This window comes from Bos javanicus, chromosome 6 (genome assembly GCF_032452875.1).
Source record: "Bos javanicus breed banteng chromosome 6, ARS-OSU_banteng_1.0, whole genome shotgun sequence".
Taxonomy (NCBI): domain Eukaryota; kingdom Metazoa; phylum Chordata; class Mammalia; order Artiodactyla; family Bovidae; genus Bos; species Bos javanicus.
The window spans coordinates 93815614-93832470 of NC_083873.1; the positions used below are offsets into that span (position 1 = coordinate 93815614).

General features: G+C 41.5%; 1 protein-coding gene and 1 long non-coding RNA gene across 4 annotated transcripts in view; both read left to right on the forward strand.

Moving 5' to 3' along the window:
• The window catches only part of LOC133249758 (uncharacterized), a 475012-nt gene that overhangs the window by 95325 nt on the left and 362830 nt on the right, over positions 1 to 16857 (forward strand). The window lies entirely within an intron of this gene.
• The window catches only part of BMP2K (BMP2 inducible kinase), a 117284-nt gene continuing 108156 nt past the window's right edge, over positions 7730 to 16857 (forward strand). Inside the window, exons 1-2 of one of the 3 annotated variants that reach the window (XM_061420575.1) lie at positions 7937 to 8016; positions 10385 to 10518. In XM_061420575.1, coding sequence (XP_061276559.1) covers positions 10395 to 10518 — 124 coding nt within the window. In that variant the 5' untranslated portion in view covers positions 7937 to 8016; positions 10385 to 10394. Of the gene's footprint in view, positions 8017 to 10384; positions 10519 to 16857 lie in introns of all 3 variants that reach the window. The other 2 variants (XM_061420574.1, XM_061420576.1) reach the window with 2 other exon arrangements.

A 16857-nucleotide genomic window follows, 5' to 3' on the forward strand; every position in this document is an offset into this window, starting at 1 on the left:
CATTTCTCTTTTTGCCGATCAATTAAAAACACAGAAATAATCAAGCTATATTCTGTTTCTTTCATGAAATATACTGCTTTACATGTCCAAGAACCAATAGGGCTTGGTTAAGAAATGTATTTTTTACAACATAATAACATACCATCTTGAATGTGCTGTTATAAACAATATTTACTACATTCATAAGTATTGAATAAAGCATAGATAGCTATGAATTTGATTTTGATTATACATTCTGTAGGTATTCTAATCAGTAGGTATGAATAAGACATCCCCTAAACATACATATAACTAAAAGTACATATAGTTTTTGCAGTTTAATTCTTTTTAAAAATCAGTTTTAGATTTGGTTAGTGCATAAATGTAAGGTGTTTATAAAATCTCAGTAATTCAGATATATTGAATTGGTTGAATTAGTGTCACTTTTTTGAATAGAGATGTGACGACATGAAATATTAATGAATGTTCTACTGGAATTGCTAATGATGGATTCTTCTGATGAAGAAGAACTTAAAACAAATCTCTTTTAAATAAGGGAATGTGCTTACATTTTTGAAATTTTTATTAGACTGACACATTGATGTTTCTCTTAGAGGTCATTATTTTTATCTGAGATGCACATATACTGTGCATTTCAATTAAAATTTACCCTGATGTGCAGGGCATCACTATAGAGGATAATAATTAGAATTTTCATTATTAGAGAAACAGGGATTGACTACTCATTATGACTACTATAGGAAAGCCGATGGGTTGTAAGTGAGGAAGGCAACAACGGTGAGTCAAAGAGAAAACGTGCAGGTCAGAACAGAAGAAATGTTTAAAAAAACACACACAATGAGCATGAACACAAGAAAACATGCCTATACCCACGAGATTCAATGTCTGGTGTAAAGTTTGGATCTTAAGTCTTAACTCTGTTTTCCTGTGTGAGTACTATAAGGCTGTGTGCATGTGTATGTATGGGCCTGCAAAAAGCTCTATTTAATTAATTTTTTATATAAAGGACAGCCAAGTTGCTAAAATAACTCTTTGAGGCTGTGTGTAAATGCTATCAAAACAAGTGATAAATTTAAAAAAATTGTTATGTAATATTACTTCAGTTTTAATTTTTTAAGGTTTGATAAGTATTTTTTGTCATATCGACATAAAAAAGTTCCAAGTTTAAATGGGCCAAATTTATAGTTGGTTAATCCTCTTTGGTATAAAATACCTCTTATGATAACTATTTTGCTTAAAATGTACTGTGAGACATATTTCAAAGACCAAGCCTATTTACATATTGTGCAAAATTTGAGTTTAATATTTGTCAATACCAAATGAACATTTTAGCAAAAAGCTGCTTAAATACACACACATATGTCAAATTTATGTTTAGATTTATAAAAAGGTACTAGTTTATGAAAAGGATGTAAATGGGGACTTAGAAAAAAAATTTCATTTGGATAAAAATGACAAGAATTTTAATAAAATGTTAACAATGTATAAATTTATTTTAGCTATAAATATTTTTTCCACTTTTGAGTTAAAGTTTTTACTCAGGAGTGCTGTTTCCTCTTGCATCTTGTAGATGTTCTGACTTGCTACTAGTTTATCAGCAAACATTAGCTGGGTGTTGTCATGGTAAATGGGAAAAATGTTTTTAATCGGTCCCTATAAGCGGGCCCAGTGCTGTCAGCTGATAAGACAGAACAGATACAAGGTGTCTGTTGAAGTATGAAAAATTAAAAGGTTAAAAAAGTACACTTATCCTTTAAGAATGATTTCCTTGAATATTATATTTAGAGCAAAAGGCAAATTATATAATTGGATAAGGCCAACAAAAAGCAATTTATAAACATTATAACTTAAGAAGTGGGTACATAAAAATTTTCCATGTTATCTTGAAATATGCACTAAGGTGGTGTTTGATATTCCCCATGATGAAAATAAATGATAAAAAAATAGGTTTTATATAACATTGGGTTACACTTCATTAAGATTTTTCCAAGGAAAGATCTATAGTAGGAAACCTCTATTTTACCTTTAAACCAAAGTACAGTCAAATTTGTCTTTGTTTACCTATACACTGATTGCAACTCTTCCCTCATAACATCTGTCTGTTACTCCTTTCTGTGAATCCAAAATGTAATTTAAAAAACATTTCAAAATACCAATCCAAAGTGGCATTTATTTTCCAGGCACTTTGTTTAATTCAGTAAGTATTTTTTTATTCTTTAAAAAATTTAAAAAAATTATTATTTTTGGCCGTGTTGGATCTTTGTTGCTTTGTGTGGACTTTCTACTATTGTGGTGAGCAGGGGCTACTCTTCATTGCGATGGACTTGCTTCTCATTGCACTGGCTTCTCTAATTACAGAGCTCTGGGTCTAGCCACATGGGCTTCAGTAGTTGTGGCCCACTGGCTTAGTTGCTCTGTGGCATGTGGAATCTTCCCGAACTAGGGATCGAAACCGCGTCCCCTGCATTTGCAGTTGGATTTTTATCCACTGCCCCACCAGGAAAGTCCTTAGTAAGTATTTAATACCTGTAATGTGCCTGGTGTTGGGTTATTTATGCAATGGAAATAAACATGAAAACTATATTTTATTTGACAGTAAGATTTATATACACTCTGCAATTAAAGGACACAGTATGTTAGACTTTGCTTGAGGAACTGATCCTGTGGCCATGCAGCACAGCCAAAAAATAACCCCCACAACCCGTATTCTTCCTATTTTAAAGATGAATAAGACTCAGGTGTAGAACAGCTAAGACGCTTGGGATTTCAGACACACTTGACATTTGAGCCTGGCCTCAACCCCCTAACCCTACCACTTACTAGATTTTGGCTAAGTTATTCACTGATTTATTCAAATCTCACTATAAGCATGTTACTTGGACCTGGGTTTTAAGAAAACAATGTGGCACAGTGCCTTTCCTTAAACCTCTTCAACGGCAGCAGAGGGTGACAGGCATGGCATGAAGCCTTTATAATTAAGTGATCAGTGTGGTTCTAGATGTCTGTGAAGAGTCGTGTGGGGGACAAATGAGTCCCTTCTACCTGGGACTGGCAGATGGCAGAGGTCAGGAAAGCTTTCACAGGGACATGGCCCTTGAGTTCCATATAGTCATCCTCTGAATCAGGTGATTGTGAGAAAGAACAAGACATTCTATCTTGCATGAGCCTTGGGGCCTAAAACAGCTTTGGAAGAAATGAAAATGGTTCAGGGTGGCTGGAGTGAGAGAGCTGTAAAGTCAGGCAAAGTAATACCTACTTCCCTTGTGAAAGGATTGAATACATACAGTGTTAAGCACAATGCCAGAGACATACTAGGTGCTCAATAAATGTTCCTGTTCCTTCTTCAGTTTTTTCATTTATTATATCGCCTTCCAGCTTGAAATTCCGTGACTTACAATATTGTATGTGTTATTGTATGTTGGTTCATATTTAGCACTATTCATGCATTGAAGAAGGAAATGGCTACCCACTCCAGTGTTCTTGCCTGGAGAATCCCAGGGACAGGGAGCCTGGTGGGCTGCCGTCCATGGGGTCACACAGAGTCGGACACGACTGAAACAACTTAGCAGCAGCAGCACATTGTATCAATGAATAGTCTCTATCACAGATGACAGAAGTGTGGGTAAATAAGAAGTGAATTTTGATAAGGGATTGATGCAAAAGCTGAGTTTAGCTTCAATCTTTTCTTTCTCTGTGTTCCTCTATAGTAACCTAAAGAGTGTTGCTTGAGTAAATCTGAATATTGTGCAAATGCAGAGATTCAGCATCAGTTCAATACATGGGGACACAATTCACTACGTGTCCATAGGAATTGCCCACCTGCTTCCAAATCCAGAAGAGCTGTTTTTCTGTTCCCAGAAGTTTTGATGATCATAACATCAACCATACTGTCAGGGATCAAAGTACCTCTCTTGGTGGTAAAGTTGCCTACTTCTTGCAGTCTTTTTTAAAAGCATAGTAACAGTTATAGGAAAAATTCTATCACAGAAAAATAATATATGTCACACGAGTCATTTCTCTTAAGAATATTCTTGAGCATCTTGGTATTTTAAGCTATGAGAGTGATCTTTCTTACATGCATATATACATATTTTACAGGTATATTCATGATGCTGAGTAGTCTTAACAGAGGATTTAAATATTACTGATACTTTAAAAGAATTGCTTTTTAAATGGATATACCCATGTGCATGTGCACACGCACACAGTCATGTGGACTCTGTGACCCTATGGACTGTACCCCACCAGGCTCCTCTGTCCATGAGATTTTCCAGGCAAGAATACTGGAGTGGGGTGCTATTTCCTTCTCCAATATATATATGCATATATTCTTTTAATGGACTTTGCTGCTACTGCTAAGTCGCGTCAGTCGTGTCTGACTCTGTGCGACCCCATAGACGGCAGCCCAACAGGCTCCTCTGTCCCTAGGATTCTCCAGGCAAGAACACTGGAGTGGGTTGCCATTTCCTTCTCCAATGGACTTTAGGACTACCTTTTTTTGGAAAGCAAAGATACAGGCATAGGTATAAAATAATTGTTAGGCAGGGAGGATAATTTTTCCTGCTAATAAAACATAATGAGGCTAATAATGATTGAAGACACATCATCAAAGGAAAACATTGACTTGGGAGGAAAAATGATCAATCAGGCTTTGGAAGAGATGACTTATAAAAGTAATTAAGGCACTGGTATGAATAAGCCTTTTGGGATGAGCATACTTTGTTCATGCCAGTCTTCCTTCACATATGTTTTTGAGAGCCACCTTAGTACAAAAAAGATGAGAATCAAAGTAACAAGAAGCGTTATAACTTTCAAGAAGACAAAAATATAACAATAATCTCCCCCACCCCCATCCCTTGTCAAATTCCTTCCCATTTGAGGATCTCAGAATGCTTCATTTGGCTACAATGATTTGTTCACTTTATAGGTATACCGTAACATGAAACCTTGCAAGCTGAAACAATCTGCTTTTTAAAAAAGTCTTTATCATGTGGCTAGTTTCCAACTATTTTCATTGCAGTACAACTATGAACATTTGAAAGATTGACATACGTATCAAAAAAACCCCTGAAATGTAAATTTTACTTCTATTAAACTATTTTATACCTGTGTTCTGTTAAGACACCTTGATGACAGTGGTTAGCATGGTCAGAATGTACATTATCCACAGTTTTTTTTCCTAGAGATTTTCCAACAGGTAGCCCAAGTGAAAGGAGTGCAAAACTAAGACTAGAATTCTCAGTATAGTTTTTCCACTGATTAGTATCTCATTTTCTGCCTACAAATTGGTTTAAGGACACTCAATTTTAACTTAGAGTTGCTAGAAGTATACAATCTGACAGTTAATATCAACATCTTTTGGTACTGTTTGTAAATGTTGGCATTCTTATTAGTAACACAATGTTTCTGCATTTTTATTTGTCACAGAATATTGTGGAGTAAACAGATCAAACAATATTCCTATTTTTTATTATGTGCTTGGTGAAAAATTAAAGAATATATTGCTTAGTGTTACCCATAATTTTTGAGACGGGGCCTATGTCTTTAATTATCAACTTCCACGTCAGAAGTCAGGTTATTTGGGTACACAGAAGTGATTTTTTTTTTTTTTTAGCCACAGCATTGTGGTAAATTGGCTGCCAAACTGATCACAAGAGACTTCACTTACTCTTGTGTGGTCATCAGGTGAAGCCGTATTAGGCCCAAACTTTGCATATTAGGCTGACTGCAGTTTTGCCATTGTATGAAATAACTAAAATGTTCAATTATTCAGCTTGAAAAACTATAATTCGAATACCGTAGGAATGAAACTCCATAGTGAATCCCCACAGTTAGGAGAATGGTCTGCTTATTTCTAAATGGAAATCCCCTATTGTCACACCACATCAATGATCTGCATATAAATCTGAGTTCCATAGAGCTGGAATGTGCTTCAAAGGTCACATCTCTAGATGAAGAATCTTAGTGTTATGCAGTAAAAATGCCCCACATCCAGAGCACTGTGTTGGCAGAAAGAGCTTCTCTCGAAATAGCAGACGGGAAGAAAAAAAACCGGAAGATTTTAAGCCCCAAAACTTTTGCCTAAGTACATTTCCTAACGTTTCTGCCTGTATCTCATTAAAAAGCTGGATTAAGAAATTAGGGGCGGGGCGTGGTGGGGATAGAACCACAGTATCTAATTTGACAGAAGGTGCATATTGCAGGCACAATTTATTTGGCCTACATTTAAAAAACTTGGGAAATGCCGTATTAAGGGAAAAAAAAATCTAGATGTTTCCTTTACAAATGGAACGTTTGGCCACAGTGGGCCTGTATTCATACAGGGTGGTGGTGCTGCGCGGGTGGGGATGGATGGGAAGCAGGCTGGATTTGAGACTGAGCTCTGTGATTTCCCATTCCTTACCATTCTGAACGCCTTACATCAACGTTCACTGCCTGCCTCACGCCGCAGGCACTGAGATTCCTGCAGTTTATGAAATGGATGCAATGGGTCTTTTTTTTTTTTTTAATGGGCAAATCTCTTTGTTAAGGGGCGGGGGGCCAATGACTGGTTTTGCTTGCAAATAGTCCTAAATCTGTCGTTTTTCAACGATCTGAGCCTAACCTACTTTTCCCGAATGGCCCGAAGTATGAAACTAAGTATCAAAGGATGGCCCTTGCAGTCGCAGCTCTGTCACAAGCCAGCCATGTGACCTTGGGCAAGGCCGTTAAACTCTCTTGCCCAAAGGTGATGAAAGGTCTTGAAACGGACTGAATACCTGTTCTGAACACTTCGCAAGGTTGTTGCAGAGCACACACGAGATTCTGAAAGTACTCCTAAGTCATTTGTAAACCGCAAAACGCTCCCAGCACAAGCGGCTGTTACACAGAGTGCGACACCACAGCTTTAGAAGTTAGGTTACTGAAATCCGCTCTAGTTCTATGCTGCTCCCACCTCCCACGCTCGAGGGTGGGCGAGCGGAAGAAGGTTCTCAGGGGAGAATTTCTGGAAAAACGACTTCGAAATGCAGGGAGAAAAGTCCCTTCACAGGGGTGAAGTTGTTGGCGGCATTTTTAAGCCCCCGAGTGACATACCAATCTCTCGCCGCACAGCCGGAGCCAAAACCGGTCCCCTGACTACCTCCCTGCTCGAAGCAGGGACCTCAGGAAATCGGCCTGAATCGTCCCAGCCGGGACCCCCGACCCGGGATTGCGGACCTCGCCCTCGTCCCCAACCCCCACTATCGCCTCCCCCGTCCCCCCCTCCACGTGACAAGAGCCGGAACCGTCACTTCCGGCGGCGCAGGCAACGCGCCTGCGCGGGGCGCCTTGCCTCAGTGAGCGGTTGGCAGGGGCGCCGCGCCGCCAACGGCCGCGAGTGGCGGGCGGCGCGGGTCCGGCCGGGGTGGCGGTGGTGCGGCCCAGCGGGTGTGAGGCCTGAGTGGTGCAGCCCACTCCCCGGAGGGACCGGCCGCCCCGCCCCCTTGACCCTCTCCCTTCCAGGCGCCCTCCTCCGGGGTTCGCGCTCCGGGCGCCTAGCGCGGCGGCGAGGGCGCCCGAGGCACTGGCGGAGGCGGCCGCGTCGCTCCCGCACTCGGGCCCGCCCCCTCGCGCCCCGCCCCGTCCCCGCCCTCCTCGCCGCCCTCTGCAGGAGCCCGGCAGCTGCAGCGGAGCCGCGGAGCGGGCGGCTGGGCCGGGGCAGTGCGCTCGGGGCGCGCGGAATGTGAGGCTCGGCGGGCCGCAGCGCGCACGGACGCTCGGACAGGCGAGGGGCGGTGACCCCTCGCGGACGCCCCGGCCGCGCAGGCCGGGCCGGGCACTCGCCCTCTCGCTCGCCCTTACGCGCGTCCCGCGCCCTCCAGCGCGCCGGCGGGACCATGAAGAAGTTCTCTCGAATGCCCAAGTCGGAGGGCGGCGGCGGCGGTGGAGCGGCGGGTGGCGGGGCCGGCGGGGCCGGGGCCGGTAGCTCGTCCGTGGGGGTCCGGGTGTTCGCGGTCGGCCGCTACCAGGTCACGCTGGAGGAGTCGCTGGCCGAAGGTACGGGCGCCCGGGGAGTCTCGGGCAGGCAGGTGAGGGAGGGCTGGGGTGTGGCGGTAGCTTCTCCCGTTCTCTCCCGCTTCTTTCCGCGCCCTGGCGGCTCACTCTTCTTCCCTCTCCTTCCTCGGCCAGGCCGGCGGGGGCTCGCGCCTAAGTCGGCTTTTCTTGCCGCCGGCAGCTCTGACCCGTGCACAGTTCTTTCTGTACGAGTTTGTCATTTTCACTCCCTCTTGAGGCTGGGAGATAAATAGGAAACGTCTTAGCGAGGGCTGCGGTGTCATGATTGAACCAGTGACTCATTAGAGGTTCATATCGAGCAGGATTGGGTCTCCTGTCTCCCCGCTGTGGCTCAGGCGGCTGTCCTGCACTAGCTTCTCCACCCGCGCCGCAGGGCTCAGGACCCTGCAGCCCCGGGTGTTCCGCCTGGGTTTGCTCCTGCTCAGTCATCAGTTGGAAAACAATTTATTTCTGTGTGTGCGCGCGCTGGAGGTGATGCTTTGCCCCAGATTTCAGTCAGTGGGTTGCCATTGGGGGAGCAGGTAAACTTGGAAGTCCGCCTTGTTATTTAGAATCTTCTCTGTGAGACCAGTCATATCCTTGCAGGACGTCTCTTGATAGTACTTTAAAAAGCCGTAGGAAAGGTTAACTTTCACTTGAGAAGTTTTGTTTGGGAACCCTCATAATCTTTACCGGGTTATGTCAACAGTTGCAAGGCTGCTTACAAAAAAGTTTACTCTGTTAAAAAAAAGAAAAAGATCCTGCACTTTAGTTTTGTGTATCGTGTATAATTGGCTTGTAGGAGATAACTCTTGTTTTGTCGCATGTTTCACTGGCTTTTGAGCTTTTAATCGCAGAATGATATTACCAAAAAAAAATACTTAAATACTTCTCAAGAAATAATTTGTTGGTGTGCTCAGTCCCTCACTTGTGTCCGACTCTTTGTGACCCCGTGAACCGTAGCCCACCAGGCTCCTCTGTCCATGGGATTCTCCAGGCAGGAATACTGGAGTGGGTTGCCGTTTTCCTCCTTCAGATTTCTTGGTAAATGGCCCTTTTAAGTTCCGAGATTAAGAGGGAAGAAATCAAAGACAGTAGTTTTGGTTCTCTGAGAGCTAGTTGTTGATGTGGTTTGGAGACAGTAGACTGAGATTCCACTTGTGCCTTTTGAAATGCTGTAAACAATAGCAAATGAGTACAAGAGGAAAAATGAAAGGTTATTGTCTATAAAATAAAGGGAAAGAAGATTTGAATGGTTCAGGGATGGATGCATTGTTTGGCAAGCCATTGCCCCTAGTAATGAGCCTGGCTGAATCTTAGAGAGGTGGGAGGAGGATCCTTAGCTTGTCAAATAATGAGTGTATGGTAATGGGTGTTGACAGACAGATTTACTACGCTGTGAAAGTTCCTATCGCATTATTTTACAGGAATTTCAAATGTTTGAGTTGTAGCTGGAGCTGTAGGTTTTCAGAAGACATGGCTGTTAACTCACATGCTGTACTTCTGTCTTTTGAACTGTAGTAACTAATTCAAGTGTGACTTGAGTAATATTACACTCACTTCATTTCACTAAACCCTAGATGAGTCTTTTATTTAATAGAAGGAAATCATCAACATTTCATGAAACTGGACTTTGGATTTGTAGCTTTTGCCACTGCTCCATGCATGTCCTATGATTACTTCTGAGCAAGCTATTTTCAACAAAAAGTAATTTTGGAAAATGCAAGTAAAAAAATTTCAAAAGGGGAGTGCTCAACCACACACAAAAAAATTTAAAAGAAAATTTTTTTCAGTCACTAATGTCACTGTTAATGTTCTGCTGCCTTTTGCCATTATTTGTCATTTCTCTTGGAAAAACCTGCAGTCAGTCAAGTGTTAGGAGGAAGCAAGCATTGAACAAACTCTTGAAAGATGGCACTACTCCCCACCCCCCACCCCAACCCCGCCCCCAACACCCCAGCTCCTGAACCTAGGCTTTTGGCCTTCTGTGGAGGGAAGGCCGGGTCCTTGGTCTTGTTCCCTTGTGTATTTCTTCTCTTTCCAGCACACACACCACTGAAATTATCTATATTCGGCTTACTCTGATTCTGGCGATACATTGTCATTTCATATGCTTCATATGATCTCGTCTTTCCAGATATGCCACAGTGTAGATATTTAAGCACAAATGTGGTTTACATTCAAGAATGATCATTCCTTTAATTTACAGATATATTTGCCCAGTTGTAAGATTATGGCAAGTGCTTATGAAAAGGCGTTAGCGTTTAGAGCACCTGAATTGAGCAGAGGTTTACCATTGAGTGGGAAAAAGGTAGAAGCAAAGATAGCAAAAAACAAGCTTAGTGGGTTTTACATTTTTGTTTTGTGTCAGTGTTGTTTAAATGGAGCCAGGACTCTGGATGCTGTGTCCTGAGTGTTTTGCCATGCTACTGCTCAGAATGACTTCTGCAGTGTCTTTGAGTCTTCAGTCAACCTGGTGGGAGTGCTACCTGTCTCCCTTCCCATGTACGTATTTGATTCTCATTATTCATAGAACTTATGTTCTTTAAAGTTGTCGTCAACCGTGATTTAGCAAATATGGACTCATTGTGCCTAGGGGAAATACAGTATTAGGGTGCCACAAGTCTCTGTTCACATTTTTGCCAATCAGTATAAACCTTGTTTTATGTGTGTTTCTGTTTAAAGACACCTTGTTTAGTATGTATATTGTTCGTTCACTCATTAACATTGAATTCATGGCCAACAGTACTGTTCAGTTCAGTCGCTCAGTCGTGTCAGACTCTTTGCAACCCCGTGAACCGCAGCACGCCAGGCCTCCCTGTCCATCACCAACTCCCTGAGTCCACCCAAATCCATGTCCATTGAGTCGATGATGCCATCCAACCATCTCATCCTCTGTTGTCCCCTTCTCCTCCTGCCCTTAATCTTTCCCAGCATCAGGGTCTTTTCCATTGAGTCAGCTCTTCGCATCAGGTGGCTAAAATATTGGAGTTTCAGCTTCAACATCAGTCCTTCCAATGAATACCCAGGACTGATCTCCTTTAGAATGGACTGGTTGGATCTCCTTGCAGTCCAAGGGACTCTCAAGAGTCTTCTCCAACACCACAGTTCAAAAGCATCAATTCTTCGGCACTCAGCTTTCTTTATAGTCCAACTCTCACATCCATACATGACCACTGGAAAAACCATAGCCTTGACTAGACAGACCTTTGTTGATCAAGTAATGTCTCTGCTTTTTCATATGCTGTCTAGGTTGGTCATAACCTTCCTTCCAAGGAGTAAGCATCTTTTAATTTCATGGCTGGAATCACCATCTGCAGTGATTTTGGAGCCCAGAAGAATAAAGTCAACCACTGTTTCCGCATCTATCTGTCATGAAGTGGTGGGACTGGATGCCATGATCTTCGTTTTCTGAATGTTGAGCTTTAAGCCAACTTTTTCACTCTCCTCTTTCACTTTCATCAAGAGGCCATTAGTTCTTCACTTTCTACCATAAGGGTGGTGTCATCTGCATATCTGAGGTTATTGATATTTCTCCCAGCAATCTTGATTCCAGCTTGTGCTTCCTCCAGCCCAGCGTTTCTCATGATGTACTCTGCATAGAAGTTAAATAAGCAGGGTGACAGTACTGTAGCTTGTGCCTAAATGAAGCTTAGCGAACACACAGATTTTCTCTGTAAGGGTCATCATAGCCTTCTTGCTCTAAGGAATGCTAGGTGGACAACATTTTGGCACTATGCTTGAGGGCTGTTTTAAACAACAGAATTGTCAGTAAAAAACACAAAAATGAGAAAAACATGACACTATATAGACCTTGAAAAGGGCCCTTGCTTACAGTATGAGAGCTGAAAGAAGGCAGAGTAATACCTCGTTGATGCCAGCTGGCCTACTCAAAATTTTCACCACTGCACAGTCTGCAAATGACTATGAAAGTGCCATTGTTTTGATTTTGGGATATTGTATTGATTTCAGGGATACAAATAAATTTTGGCAAGTAAGCAAGTTTATAAATATGAACTCAAATAATGAAGATCAGCTGTGTGTGAATATATACATGTACATATATGTTTTATATAGTATACGTAATTTTAAAAACCTAGATTCTTAGGGGTATACTTGTGTGTTGATGTAGTTTCCTTTCTGAAATGTTATACACTTGATAGCGTAATCTCTTTCGAGTTAAGAATATATGTGTTGGAAGATGCTAAGAACTTGCACCTTTTTAGTTCTCACTAAAAGTCGAAACAGCTGATATGACAGGCATTTTCATGGTTTTCCTCAAAAAACAGTTTTGTTTAGTTTCAGGAATGCAAGTTCAGTTTTAGGTTAGGCTGTAGAAATGAGCTAGAGCCATATGTAAATTTTAGCTTGAAACAGTATCAAATTGTCAAGCACATATAATTCAATGTCACCTTCCAACTTTTTACTAAAACATAGGACCACTTTTGGATAACATGACTTCAGTCTAGTCAGAAGAATTTAATGTTGATTGATAATGGGAAGAGTGGGTTCTCCAGTAGGTGACCTTTCCCTTCAAATGTCTTTGGTAAAAAGTGGACTTAAATGGGGAGCAGTGTAGAGGGCAGGACACCATCCATAATTTGTTGACATAATCTAATCTTGAGGTTATGGGGCTGGATAGGAATGATATTTTGAATATAATTGGGTGCATAGGACTTTCCGACATGGGCATGGTGGGGGGTGGGGGTTGTTGGCATGTCAGAAATTGGAGGCCAGGAATTTACTACAGATTTCTGTAAAAGTAGCTCGGTAACTCTTTCGGAGTTAACTGCTTGGAGTAGGGTGAATTTAGCCCAGGTGCCAGTTAATTCTCAATGTTAATTTTACAGAAAGGTGCTAAAGTACGTCTGATTTTGCAATATAAATCAGTAAGAAAAATGATGTATTTAAGCATGATGTTTCATGTAGGAATTTCTGTAGCTACCCAGTAACATGTAAGTTAAAGTTCCTAAGAGAGACAGCAGAAGGGGAGGATTTAATAAAGATATCAACAACTGTTCCTATTCCCTATTTATGAAATGCCTTCTTTAAAAAAAATGACAAGCTCTGTACTAGGAGAACAAAACATATTTCTTTGGCCTTACGGAACTTACAGTCTAGTGTAGATGATAAAATCAGTCAGGTTAATGTAGTTAGCAGTTTAGATAATTGTTGTGACAAGAAAGGGTTTTATGAGCAAATAACTGATTCCATTTATATTGGTGGATTAGGAAGCCCCCACCCCCCCCTTTTTTTTTTTGACATTTTAGCAGAAATCTGAAGTATGAGGAGAGTTAAGTAAAGGCAGAGGTGTGAAGGTGGGGGTGGTGTGGAGTATGTCACGAAGAGAAATTCCTCTGTAGGGAAGAGTTTCAGAAACTGAAGTACGTCAGAGCCATCGACCATAGTGAATGAATCATGTGAAAGAAGAACCAGGATGGTTTCGGAGTGGTGACTTAGGATCCAGGTCTTTGTATGGCATGTTGGGCATTTAGATTTTTATCTGAAAATGCGGTGGGAAGCTAGTGAAGGATTTAAATTTGGGCTGTGACATGATCTGATTTGTGTTTTCGTAAGATCATGGTGTTTGCTGTGTGGTGACTGAGAGGTATACAAGTTAGATGATGAGTTAAGAGGGTGGCAGCGGGGACAGAGCCTAATGTTACTGATGCTTGACTGGGAGGACCTGGTGTGGATTACGTGGAGGTGGGTGTTGTAGGAAGTCTGAAGAATGACTTGCTTATGCACCTCTTGGATGGAGGTGCTTTTATTGAGGTGGGAAGAGTAGAGAACAGAATTTGGGGGTTGGGGGTGGAGATTGGAAGAATATCCAGTAATTCTGGACATGTTTAGTTGAGAAATCTGGGAGGAAATACTTGTCAAGTGGGATGCTGAGTATATATGGTCTGGTACTCAGCAAAGCTGTTTGGGCTTAGAGACAGGTACTTATGATTAGTGAGCATTTATTTGACTGTTATTTTAAGCCCTGGGAGAGGATGGGTGAAGGAGAGCGTGTAGAATGAGAAGGGCAAGGCTCTCATGAAGGACTCCTGTGGAACATTGGTTTCAGACATTAGAGTTTATTAGAATCATTATTTGGAGAGCTTGGTAAACCACAGATTGCTGAGCCTGACATCCAGAGTTTGATTTTGTATGGCTGGGCAGAGCCCGTAATTTTCATTTCTACCAACTTGCTCATCAGTGCAGATACTGCTGGTCCAGGAAGCATGCCTTGAGATTTAAGAGTAGGCAGAGACTGAGAAGACTAAAAAGGAGCTGCCAGGGAGGCAGGGGAATACAGGAGAATCTGATGCCTTGAAACTGAGGAGTGAAGGGAGGGAGGGAACAGTTGTGTTGCTGAGAAGTCATCTTACTTGGTTATATTTTTTTGGTCAGGCATTTGTGATTATAATGGGCTTCCCTGGTGGCTCAGGTAAAGAATCCTCCTGCCAGTGCAGGAGACAAGGGTTCAATCCCTGCGTTGGGAAGATCCCCTGGAGGAGTAAATGGCAACCCACTCCAGTATTCTTGCCTGGGAAATCCCATGGACAGAGGAGGCTGGCAGGCTATGGTCCATGGTGTTGCAAAGAGTTAGACACAACTTAGCAACTAAACAACAAGTTCATGATTGTGCATGCTCAGTCATTCACCTACCTTATGAAACGTAGCTGTGATTATTTTCTGGTAATGCTCTTTGCTCCAGCCACAGTGTGCTTCTCGTCTCCTGGTTCCAGGGTTGAATCTCCTGTTTGCCTTTCACTCTGCCTCTCTAACCTTAGCTTCCGAACTGCTGGCTCTGATCACGCCCTTCTTCCTGTGGACATTTGTAGCTGTTTGCTTTTTCTTCTCTTATCACATTTAATCTTTTGAGATACAATTATGTAAGCACTTGGAAACAGGTGATTAATTATTCTTCCTGTCTCAGTGCCCCTAGCAGATAGTGAAATTCTGGAGGCAGAAGGACACTCCGTTAATTGCTTTTTGTGTCACAAAAATTGCCTCACCATAGGCATTCAAATACTTTTCAAAGGAAATGATTTTTGACTTTTTTTGGGAAACCAGAATTCTTCAGTAGAATTTAGGACCTAATTTGCAAATTAAGAAGTACCATTGGAGGACTCTTTAGTTCTTGTCCCCTCAGAGGTCTTCTGCTTAGGCTGGGGACCCTGAATTTTCTACTTTTGGTGAAGACACATTTGCAAAGTGGCATTTCATTTAGCTTCTTTGAAACATCAAAGAAAGAACAACATGGATACCCTCTTAAGTCACCTTTCTCTGTTCACATTATATTTTTCTTTATTTAGCAAAAGTGGCTGAATTAAAAAAAAAGAAAAGCATTTTTACATGCCATTGTGAAACACCTTTATATTCTGCAGTTGATTTTGACAGTCTTTTTTTTTTTTTTTGGATGGAGAGTATGTTGAGGACAGTGTCTTATTTATTTATGTCTGTATCTTTAGTTCTGTGCAGTAATTTTCATTTGTTGAAATTAAACTGTCAGGAAACATTGTTTCCTTTTCTGTTAACACATAGCTAATACCTAGTATGAAAATCAATAGATAATGTGTGATACTGACAAGATAATTTGTGACAGTACCTAACAGTGCATGCCAAATCTCTCAATAAATATGGATTAATTTCTGGTTCAGATTTAGTTGTAAGCTTTCAGTGAAATCTGATTCTGGCATTGTAGTAACTTGCTTTTAGATTAGGTTGTACATTTATCCTGAAGTAAGTGCCACATGTTTGTAAAAATTCCAAATCATTTTGATCAGATAATTATTATATGGCATTCAGCCACATATAATTTTTAGGTTCCTGTTAGCTGTATAGAATTTTGACCTTGATAGCAGCATGTGCTTTCACAATAATGTGCAAGTAATTTGCAGCAAAGGGTATTACATAGAATCCTGTTAACACATGCTTCTGTTTTGGGTTATGTTATCATTGTAGGGACAGCTCCTAGGATGTAATTTTGATCGCTGATATATTTTCTTTAGATGTGGCAGTTTATTCAAGGACAAGATACTAACGCTAAATTTTCAGTACTTCAAAAATACGTAGTGGAAATTGTACATTTGCCTCCAATGTGTGTGAGCTCAGTCGCTGTCATGTTTTTTGAGACCCCATGAACTGTAGCCCGCAAGGCTCCTCTGTCCGTGGGATTCCTAGGCAAGAATAGTGGAGTGGGTTACCGTTTGCTTTTTCGGGGAGCTTCCCAACTCAGGGACCAAACCCATGTCTCCTGCATTGGCAGGTGGATTTTTTACCATTGAACCACCTGGGAAGCCCATTTATCTCCAGTAAAGGTGCTAAATTACACTGATACGTCAAATTTCTGTGATTTTAGCTGTAGTCAACTTTGTGGGGTTAGTACTGACATTTTCATGCTGAGCAAATTGGAAAGGTTGTCTTCGGTTATTTTAAAAATAATGGGAATAAATTAATATTTGTTAGTATCTTTCCATTATGGAGTTTGGAAGAGAGAAAAATAGAAAATTTGTATTAGAAGTATTAAGTAACATACTAGGAGGTAGAATTGATGTCTGTCCTTACGTTGATTCCTGATCTTCTTTGGTGTTCTTTACTGATCTTGTGTATTATCTGGGGTTCTCTTTCACCCCTTCTCTCCTTGTTTTTTTTCCTTTTGTTGTCAAAACTCAAAGTAGAACATATATATTTATTAGAACGCATTTGATAGCTATCAAGTGATTAAAGCCTTGATCTGGAATTCTGAAATTAAGAGTCTGAATGGCAGTTTCAGAGCTTCACAAGGTTTCATCTGCAAGGGCTTGAGGCTGCTCATTCCTTGATTTTTATCCTGCATCCATCTGGTGAGCCATT